Source organism: Neltuma alba, unplaced genomic scaffold (assembly GCF_004799145.2).
Source record: "Neltuma alba isolate B1F8T4 unplaced genomic scaffold, ASM479914v2 tig00012533_pilon, whole genome shotgun sequence".
Taxonomy (NCBI): domain Eukaryota; kingdom Viridiplantae; phylum Streptophyta; class Magnoliopsida; order Fabales; family Fabaceae; genus Neltuma; species Neltuma alba.
Window position 1 is genome coordinate 49,236 of NW_021636998.1, and position 10,819 is coordinate 60,054.

General features: G+C 42.1%; 2 protein-coding genes across 3 annotated transcripts; both read right to left on the reverse strand.

Moving 5' to 3' along the window:
* Window positions 1–1,189: 1,189 nt before the first annotated feature.
* LOC114728321 (transcription factor UPBEAT1-like) lies at window positions 1,190–1,706 on the reverse strand. Of its 2 annotated transcripts, XM_028915207.1 has the most exons (2): window positions 1,607–1,706; window positions 1,190–1,546 (listed from the first exon to the last, which is right to left on the reverse strand). In XM_028915207.1, the coding sequence occupies exons 1-2, from the start codon at window positions 1,687–1,689 to the stop codon at window positions 1,300–1,302; spliced, it is 330 nt and encodes a 109-aa protein (XP_028771040.1). In that variant the 5' UTR covers window positions 1,690–1,706; the 3' UTR covers window positions 1,190–1,299. The 2 variants fall into 2 exon arrangements, with proteins under 2 accessions (XP_028771040.1, XP_028771039.1); XM_028915206.1 differs by having other exon boundaries at window positions 1,190–1,698.
* Window positions 1,707–7,059: 5,353 nt separating this feature from the next.
* Window positions 7,060–9,964, reverse strand: LOC114728318 (stachyose synthase). The gene is made up of 4 exons (XM_028915204.1): window positions 8,501–9,964; window positions 8,225–8,402; window positions 7,757–8,124; window positions 7,060–7,653 (listed from the first exon to the last, which is right to left on the reverse strand). Exons 1-4 carry the CDS (start codon window positions 9,962–9,964, stop codon window positions 7,090–7,092), a joined length of 2,574 nt encoding a protein of 857 aa, XP_028771037.1. The 3' UTR covers window positions 7,060–7,089.
* Between the last annotated feature and the right edge of the window lie 855 nt (window positions 9,965–10,819).

The window sequence follows — 10,819 nt, forward strand, 5'->3', positions numbered from 1 at the left end:
TCAGCACATCACGTACACTAGCAATTAATTAATTGATGATTAGGTTTAATCCTCCTTATTCTGTGGGATTTGTTTCCATAATTTTTAGCCCCAGCTCTTGATTCCCCGCTTGTTTTGTAACGCCCATCGTCGCGCAGCAGCAAAACATTTTCTCTTATAAAAAGAGGAACAGTTAACGAACGGTGATAGTGTTGACTGGGGTTGCTTCTGGGATACGTTTTTGGAGCTCGAGAGAACCCGGGGGGCGGGGGGCCAGGGAGGCGGCTTTGCACAAATCCAAAGACACAAGATCCAAACCGGGTTGGCGTGTTGCGAAACGTCACCGTCTTGCCCTACAAGCCCAAATTAGCAGGGGCCCCACCGCACCGAATTGACCAGGTTCCCCGGTCCACGCCACGTGTCCCGAATTTACGACTAGCATACGCCCCTCTCTCTACTGGGTCAACATTTTTACCATATTCTGCACCCTCCTTCATATTTGTCCTTCCCTCCTGCTAAATGCTCACTAGTTGCTCGACACATTCAGAATAATATTGTCCCGTTTTTTATATAGACGACCTCGTTTTCCCCCCAAAGAAAAGTTCATTCTTTTCAGCTCCAAAATGCATGTGAGAATGCGCAAGATTCCTCGGTTTCTCCTTATTCAGCAATATTTTCAATGCAAAAGTGTTAGTGGCCACGGGTAGTGCCACTTCTTTAATTATCCGTCCTTTCAAATCTTATTGAAGCGAGATACCTGCTTCATCAACCCAATCGCTAGCAGACAACTAACCATATATATATGGTCGACAATTTAAGGCAGGCTTCTTGAGTCACCCTCTCTCTATCTCCGCTTTATTTAAATGTAGAGATGAATAATTCGATTATTTAAAAATTTAAATATGCAATCGAGGCTAGTTAGGGCTCCATTATTGGCGGGTGATCAGAGGGGGAACTCATGATTCATGGATAGTAGTGACGAGACACGGATTATCTTACTCTACTAACCGTTGTTGCTTTTTGGGTAATGACCCATTAGCAGAGGCAAACTTATGCTTTCCATGACGGGCTCTTATTAAAATAATCATAACGAGGCAACATATCTTTGCGATGTCATTCCCTCTCTCTCTCTCCACGAGAGCGGTTCTTGTCATGAAATTAAATGAACATCAAGCTTTTTCTTATCTAGAGACGACGGCGTACCCCATACAGCAAAGTCGAGGGCACTCAGAAAAGCAATATAATTTCTGCACAGCTACAGTTGAAGCGCAGGAATAAAACCTAATTAACTAGTCTTTACAAGATCATAATGTAGTGACATCACTGATCAGAAGCCGTCACTACCTTAACCATAATCTGCATGACCCTCACTCTCATTTGCAAAGCCAAAATGTAATCGGCCGTCTTTCTGAAGAGTCCATCCAACCCCATGCGCTCGCCGTCGGGTATGAGCCTCTTCAACTTCGTCATCCTCCTCTCCATCTTGTTGGCTCCTCTTCTAGAACCTTCCATTAAGCGAGCCCTCCTCTTCATTAGAATCCTTCCTCGCCTTCTGCTCTTAACGCTTTTTCTGCTCACTGCCTTCTGAGATTCCGTCACTTTTCTCCGCAGATGCCCACAAGACGAGTTCTGGGTTTCAACTTGAGCCCCCTTCTTCACCAAGTCTTTGAAAGAAAAGGGAGCAAGCGAAGGCTGTGAAGAAACTCCCATATTCCAACTCAAACAGACACCGATTGGACGCTCTTAGAATATTGCGATTTCTGGTTTTTATCTGTGCCGGATATTGCACACGCAATGAGAGCATTATACACGGAGTATCCGTGGGACGGCCTGGTAGGCATTAAGGAATAAGTATGAGGAGAATTTCAGAATAATGATTTAAGAGGATTAGAAGGCGGGGACCACATTCATCTCCAAGGGAATGGGATAAATGAATACTAATAAACGAGACAAGTGTAGGCGAGCGTGTCGCTTGTAGGGTTTGCGCATGTTCTCCAACTCAAAGCACATGCGTCCACATGATTGATCTTGTTCACCACGATCAACCCAACCCCCTCTGAACCACCACCTTTCATCACAGGCACCCTCCATCTTTGTAAGACCACCCTGGATTATTCTACCCCCCTTCTAAATTCAATGCATTTACACTGTGAATTGGGGTCCCCTTTCATATCCCCCCTCCAGCTCATCCATCATCAACACTTGCCTTTCAATATATTTAAGCTTCAGTCCTACGTTCACGCATGGTAGTTATTAGCCCATGTTTCTTGATGGGAAACCTAGCTATAGGACTCTATACAAATTAAGTATACCACAAAATGGTTGCTTGTCAGTACCTGTGTAAGCAACAGTCGGACATTTTAGATCATATATATTGGCCTGAGGAATATTTTCTTCTGATATTCTCAAGAACCACATTTTTGTTTTCGTTCCTACGCCCAGGAGCTGACACCGGGACAATCTTTTGCAGACAAAGATGACATCTTTGTCACTGGTATGGTAACTGGGGTTGAGCAAATTAGAATAAACCACCGCAATCTGTGCTTTGCTCGTTTCGGGGAAAAGCAGTTATATCGTCTTTTTTATTTGGCTCCACAGGAACGAATAAAATTGTTATTTTAAATGACAATTTTCACATCCTGCCTGTCCGTACGGGGTGTGAGTATATAAATAAATTTTATGAAGGAACTGGTCAGATTAACGTGAGAGCTCAGATGATAACTGCTCTAGATATACAGTGTGGCGGCGGGTAACAATTTCTTTTTTCTAAAAGTTTTCTTTATCATGTTATTAAAAAAATACTTTTATATTACTCTCTGTCTTTAATATAAGAGCTCGTTTGACTTTTATTTTGGTCATAAATATAAGACTTCAATCCACTTTGTCTCTTATATTTAAAAATAGTCTTTATAATGATAGTGCAGCTTTTAGCCAATATACTTGATTAGTAAGGATATTTTAGAAAAGATAATATTTATTTATTGCAAATAACTAACATAACTAATTTTTTTAATATACTCAAATTAGTTAACTAACTCTTATATTAAGGACGAGAGGTAGTATTATATTATTTGAATAAAATGATTCTATATGAATTAGCTTCAAAATAAATAAGTAGATTGGTGAGGGCGAATGATGTGGGAGGGTATGTAAATCCCGATTAATTTTTTGAACAATTGAGCTTGGCAATTCCTACCGCCATGAGAGCCTGCGTCTTCATTACAACCGGAGACCAAGTAAATGGCCCCGATACGTCGTAATTATGCCCACCTGTAATGAATACATATCGTCCATTCCCCCCATATAATTTAGTGTGAGAAATTAAACCAAGGGACGTACGAATGTAGGCTGTCTTTTCCGCTGGTCTTGACCCTCCACCTATTTGTTAAGATACATCACGCTTTTGTTTGGTTCGAGTCACGAGTTCAATTATATGGTGTTGATATATTCATTCTTTCTAGTATTATTGTTAGGTTAGTATAAATTCAAGTCCAGGACGCCCCGTGCACATGCATATACATATTGGAATGGAAGTCTCACTCCTCTTCTTCTCAGTACGTACATGGCCTCCATCGATGTCCCGTTTTCTCTGTTTGTTTTCCTCGGTTTTCGTTGCATTAGGTTTACCCACCAACCTAATCCTCCCTCACACAAGTAAACTAAGTCCTCTGATCCTTCCTATATATTAAGATGTCGTTTTCATAGGGGTAGACCCCATGCACAAATAAACGTGATGATAGGCATAACCCATCGATCGCCAGTTGCTTCGTTAACTCTTTCGTCCTCGCTGCCATGGCCCGCCTTAAACACAAAACAAAACTCATAATACTCTCATCCTGATGTTCAATCTAATGGTCCAAGAATCGCCACATGCCTTGTATCCTTAATTATTGATTGACCAGTTCATGTGCCAGAAGAGTGGTGCTAATGGGTAACTTCCACGTGGCAAGAACCAAGGTGGGGGTCAATATGAAGCTCTCCCTATCATTCGCCGTCCATCACTGTGAGGCACACCCAATATACAGCTTCGCTTTGAATTGTACGAAACAGAGCAGCCACTCGTGTCTCCATGTGCCGGGGAACAAACCCTCATCATGGGCCTTTTTTTCCCGATGCATTAATTATTAAGGTGTAAGCAAGGATAATTAACTGGGGCTGGCCTCTTTGTCGTGTATGGTGACTCGGTAGGGTGCTTTGTGGGCAGAGGGGTCGGATGCATATTGCTGGTCGCCTGGTCGCTCGTGTGGCACAATAGGCCGCCTTGGGTTATCCAAGCGTCCATGTGCGCGCTGACGTGGCCATATGCTTAAATAGTGATGGCCCGTCAATTGTGTAGGGAGGGGATCATCGGGGCAACTGAAGCCACAATACTTACACCAATAAGAATTGATTCAGTTGGTAAGAAGTCGGCTTATAACCCACAAGGTCGTGAGTTTGAATCCCGTTACAGATATGAGGACTTTATTGGCGGGTGATCTATAAGTAATTCTGTAAGCGCTTTTCTGAGTTTGGAGGCATGTCCTGACCTTAGTGAGCTCCCGAGACTCAAATCATCTAAACTTTTTTTTACCAACAGAAAAGAAGAAGTCACAGTGCTTACCATTATTTCGCAATGAATAATGATGAGTCTCACCGAATGGCCTCTTCACGGCCCAATCCATCATTATGCCAGTTTCCCTTTTGCAATTTTCGTGCCTTCATCCATGATCATGATCTGATGTACCCCTTGATCCACTAGGCATGAGCCCTCCCTTGTGTCAATGCATTTTTTATTCTTTTTCTGGGCCAGGTCATGGGTGTCCCGATCAGCCCAACGATTCTGATCGCAATTCGATCCATAGATTGGGCTTGCTTGGCCCATATGAAATTGAAACGTAGCCCAAATCGACCAATTTGGGAATGCCGACGCTCGAGCGCTTTTTTAAAGTACACGCACGTATTATATAATAAAATATTAAAGACTCGTTAGACCTGAGAGACGACGGAATATTTAATCACCGGTATGGCGTGAAACAAGTGTGCATTGGGCGTATGATAGACCGGACGGACGTGCGGAACACCCAGAAATAAGCGTCAGCTCCTAATTCTTTGAATTGATTGTTAGTGAAGATTTTTTCTTTCACCAATCTAATATTGTTTTCTTGAGCCAGCCAAACGTAAATGGAATTGCGATTTAGTTGGAGGCATTAACCCTGAGAAGGACCAATAATGGAATTGCTAATTTTATGAGCGAATTTTGCAATCCAATCAATCTGCACAGATATCTGCTCTTCCGTAAACATGCTCATGTCGCAGCACTCTGTTATCATGACTTTTTTGATATCACGCAGGGTGTAGAATTTTACAAACCGTTAATTATTTTAGTCTGCCTTTAGTTTATGATTGAAATTTCTTATGTTCCATGGGATTATGATCTTATATTTCACATGTAATCTCATTTATTGGGAAAAAATATTTTTGTGTTTGCCTGTTCTCTTTGATGAGGAAAAGACTCGAGACCCAAAATTTTGCTCAATTGATTTTAATTTCTGAATAATAAGTCCAAGTTTTCCTGGGCCTAAAAATCCAAACACCCTGTTGCCACGCGTCAAGAAAATTTTTGTGACCATGTCGCTGGCCTGATTGAAGTATCTACATGTTAAAACGGTGGTGTTCTTATAGAGATTAGGATCATAACAACTCTAAGAAATGAAATATGAGTTTTGGCTTTAAGAGAAAATGGCACATCAGTTAATCCCTTACTTGATAAGAAAAAGAAAAAAGAATGTATCGCTATCACTCCCACGCGTGAAGAAGGTCGGCAGGGTTCAAATCCTTAAGCTTTGGTTAGCTTGATGGGATACCCCGAGAGAGTAGTTTGACGAGTCGGGGGGAGCAGGAGAAGACGGTCAAACGAACGAAAATGCTTCGGTTAAAAAAGAAGGAAAAAAAGAAAAAACGAACAGAAATGCGCCTCGCTTTCCGGAACCTTATCCTGTAAGGCTGGACTGGGAAAAAACCGAATTAAAATGGCATTGGACCGACCAATATCTGCATGATATTAACAAGATGGTTCGAACCACGATGTGGTATTTGGAAATGGACTAATTAAAAATCCGCTTTAGTTGTTTGGAAGCCGAAAAGGTTGCATCTGGAGAATGTTTGTTTGCTTGCTCGATACTAGAAGATGGAGCGGCAAATATCTAGGACTTGAAGAAATTAAATAAACAAACTGCGGTCCACTTTCACACATCCACAGGTGTTGCCACCTTCCACCCCTCAAGCATAATGCTGATTCCATATCGCAGTCCCTTGGAAACCTATTAGGCCAACAGTCTCAACCTAAGCACCCACTTGGTTACTGTTTTCTACAATTTTTTTTTTTTAAATACCTTTTGATTTGATGCATATGATATATCCCACCCGGACGAAGATAATGGCACGTGTTCTTACTCTGCGCCCGCCCATCTGCAATTGCTCAGCAACGCGCGTTTGTATCTGTATGAGCAAACGCAGGTATCAAAAATCAAAATATAAAGAAATAAACAAAGGTCATATTCTGAACTTCATTTCTTTCAGAACCTTCCAATTCAGCGACTATAACGATCACATCTCTTTGCCACGATTCCCATTTTTCTGGTATAGACTCCAACCAACATTCAACCAAACCAAGATCACACTATTGTCACCGCGAAATGCCTCTGATCCCCTCTGGTTGATAAAGAAAAATTGACATGACCTTAGATTATTTTATCAGTGATATTGTTATTGGAAGGCCGATCACCTTTCACGCGGTGGCATCTACATATGCGAGGGCCAACGTCCAAAGTAGTTAAGCACGAAGGTCGAATATCTGGAAGTGACAATCTGACTTCGTGTCCTACCATTCCCAGGGAGCATGGGATCACACGTGAGAGGATATGCTACAAATGACCAACTAATAATTCTTGAGCATTAATAAATATAAAGGATGGCTACGCGTTCCGCCAATTCCCAATTCATACCCCAAAAAAAAAAAAAGATGTCCTTATTCAAACCAAACTAATTCAACAAAGGGAAAAAAATTAAAATGCAACCACGGCATAAAAAAATCACCGTGGATAATACCCCAAAAAAAAAGGATAATCCTAGCTAGTAGAAAATTTCTAAACTAGAAAGCCCTCCAGCCTCTTCATCCCAAGCAAGGTTGAACCTCAGTTTGCCATAAGGCAGCCACTCAAACGCGACATCGGCACCATTCAATTGACACTTCTTAGGAGACTCGCTTGAGTAAGCAAGAAAAGTTCCTTCGCCTTTAACCTTGAGCCTCACGCCTTCCTCTGCCCATTCCATTTCTTGAATTGTCCCCACGCTATTGAACATGTTCGTCAGGCCAATGGCTGAAAATCTGATGCTGCGCTTTAGCTCCGTGACTGGTACAAAGCTGAAGAGCTCAAAGGTAGAAGGTTGGATGGTAATTTGCAGTGGTTCAGACTTTTGGGTCATCAAACACAGTTCCTCAGCTTGATTCATGTACACTGCATACTCCTTTGCCTCAGCCATATGGGCTGCTTCCTTCGTCTGGTCCCATTCAATCTCAGAGACATGTACCGAACCACATACTGGCTTGTAACACTCTGGGAAACCCCTGAATTTGTGCATCTTGGTGTCCCAACCGGCACCTTGACAATTGAAGGCCCCAATCACCCCACCATACTGTTGAAGCATACACCAAGTTTGTGATTAATTAGCTCTGATTAAGACAATGATGCATCAAAACAATGTTAAAATATGGAATCACAGATTTATATAAATATACCTTGTTGAAGTTCCAAATCTTGAGGACAGTTCTCTGGTCAAAGAGAGGGTTCTTGAAAAGGCAATCTCTGGTTGGAAGGGGGAAATGGATGCACTTGGGTACGGTGCCATCAGGATAAACCAGCTTCTTGATGAGATCAAAATCATGAGAACCCACCGAGTCACTCAGATAGATCGGACCGCCACAAATGGCCCTCGAACCCGCATGGAATTTGGCACACACATGGTCTGACTGGAACATGTCCCAATCAGGCTGAACCATCTGCCCCATCCACAGGCTGTTATAAGCACAGTGAACCATATGTAACCCTTGTAACCAGAATACTCCCATTGGATCGCCATTCGGATCTTGGAACCAAAAGTCATCCCCTGTGGAAAAACACCGACATAATTGTTTTTCCGGTCTCCATGTGTGTCTTGAAACTAAAATAAATTGAAGAAGTACTACAAGGTAAGAAAAACTGCTTACCGACTCTAGCCATAGACACTTGCTTCGTCCCGAGGAAGTAAAAGTCATTGCACTGTTGCATACTAGCAATGATTCCATTTCCATTGAAATTCTTGGTAACAGAGTTTGACAGTCCATCATAGTAAGCCTTGGCAAGCTCTACTCTGCCTCCATATTCATCGCACACATACTCGAGAGTCTGCACTTACCAAATTCAGAAGCACAGTAATGAAAAACTGGAGATGAACTTAAGGAAAAAGAAAAAGAAAGGAGTCAAAGTTGGGAGAGAAAACTTACATGAATAACATCCACTTTGACTCCTGTAATGCCCGATTTGGCAAGATAGGAGTGCATAGAGTCATAAAAGTCATTGACTTGATCCGGATGAACAAGCCCGATTGAGCCTTCAATGATTCTCACCACAGCAAGATCATGCATCGTACCTTCTAGACCAGGGGAGGGTTTGCAAGGGATTACCTTAGAGTTTAGGTGTGTTGCTCCCGGCCTCACGCCACCCCAAGCACCACAAAGGGCATGCCAAACGAAAATGTCATCCAAACCTTTGAATTTAGACCTCAAATCCCTTGTAAAAGCCTTCATTCCATACTCGTCCGTTTTGCAGCACTGGCTTCCACATTCTTCGTCTGTACCGCTGGCCAATTCTCGCCAAAGACCATCGATTTCTTGTCTCACCTTCTTGATCCCAGTTTCAATCTGGGACAGATTGGCACTCGCAGAATCCAATGCGCGGTAACGTTCCTGCTGCAAATGCTCAAGTTCAATTCCCTTATTGATAAGGGCTTTGATCATTTTAGGATCCATAGAAGGAGCATTAGGGCCCAGCATAAGACCGCCCTTGTACTTTTTGAACTTGTCACCTTCGTCGAGTCTGTGGAGCCTTGCAGTCATTTGCTCACCACCTAAAACGAGATTTTTAGCGTCCTCGTTTGGGTCGTCTCCGTCCAAATTGATGCTTTGCCAACCGTCGTCGATGATGAGAAACCTCGGAGCCACGCCACCATCAGCAAAATCTTTCAGTCCGTGCCATATTCCGATGGGGTTAACGGTTAAGTAGAATGCATCCCATGTGCACCACCCAAATTTATCAATCAGAGTCGGTGTGGTTTTCTCTTCCAAGAGCCTGAAAGTATTGAGGTGAACCCTCAGAGCAGTGTAGGCCTCTCTCATCAAGTTGAAGGGATTTTCTGACACGTGAATGTAAGCTATGGCATGGAAACTGGATGCCTTCACTTGGGTCGACCCGCTCTCTGCGCAAATCATGACATGGCCGTCGCAGCCAGGATGAAGGGCAGACCTAAAGCTGCCTTCAATGATAGGAATGACGATGGCATAAGACTTAATCTCAGGAAGATGAAGGAGCACCCACTGAGTTTCCATTTGTAAGTCAGAGCCAGAGTTCCCGACCCACTGGGTAGACCACCATGTTTTGAACCTGAAGATACTAAGAAACTCTCTATCGCTGAAACTACCCAAGGAGTTCATCAACCTATCGGAGGGCTCTTTCTGTGAGAATCCAAGGAATCCACCCTGGTGATGTTGAGACACAACCCTCTGAAGCAGAGCGGGAGGAGCGTCGGAGGATTGACATATTTGAGAGAAGGGACTGAAAGTGACGTTGTCAGGGACGTGCGTGAGCAATGGCACGCCCCTGACGGTAAGCTTCCCCTCAGATAACACAATCAGCTGTTCTAAAGGTTTGGGGCCGATGAAGTTCAGGGTACGGTCGTTAGGCGGAGCCATGATGAAGACAGAGCAGAAAGACCGAGAAGATGTGATTCCAAACTGATGAGAATATACAGCCCGGAGCTTTGGTGAGCTTTATAAGGTACTATGGCAGCACTATAAAGAGAAATTGCTAACAAAACGGCAATAGACCAAGATTTGATATGAACAGAGGAGGTAAGAATATGATTTTGCGGAATGAATCGGAATCAGGAATATACAGGAGGTGATACACTTCTCAAGTATGGAAATTTACGAGAGAGATTTGCGCAGGAAAATGATAATGGAGAGAGGTTTTGAAAAGGGATTAATTGCGAAGAATGAAAGCTGGTTGATGGTAGTCGAGGAATGTTTGGAATGTCAGCATGGCAGCGGAATGGTCGGCGGGGAATATATAGGGGAAAACCAAAACTGTTGCGCAGTGCTGCGTGGCATAATTAATTAATAAATTATTGAATAATAATAATAATATTCCATGAATCGTTAACTTATTATTATGAAAATAAGGAGAGGAAAAAAAGCAAAGAGTGGAAGCGGTGACCACTCCCCCGGTAATTTTCGTGCTTTTTCAACCTTTTTATTTCCCAAGTTATTTGGCACTATTTAATGAAAAAATTAGATAACTAATTTATAAATATTGGAAAAATTAATTAAGTTAATTATTTATAATAAATAGATATTTTTAACTAAAATTTGTAAGTATACAATTATCATAAAATTTATTTAAAAATAAAATAAATATCTGTTTAAAATAAAATAGATAAAAAATTTTATATTAAAAATTAAATTAAATTGCTAATTAGTTCACGTACTAATAATTTTCGAAAGTTGCCGGAGAACGGCCAGACACGGAATAAAAACACAAATTCTGAA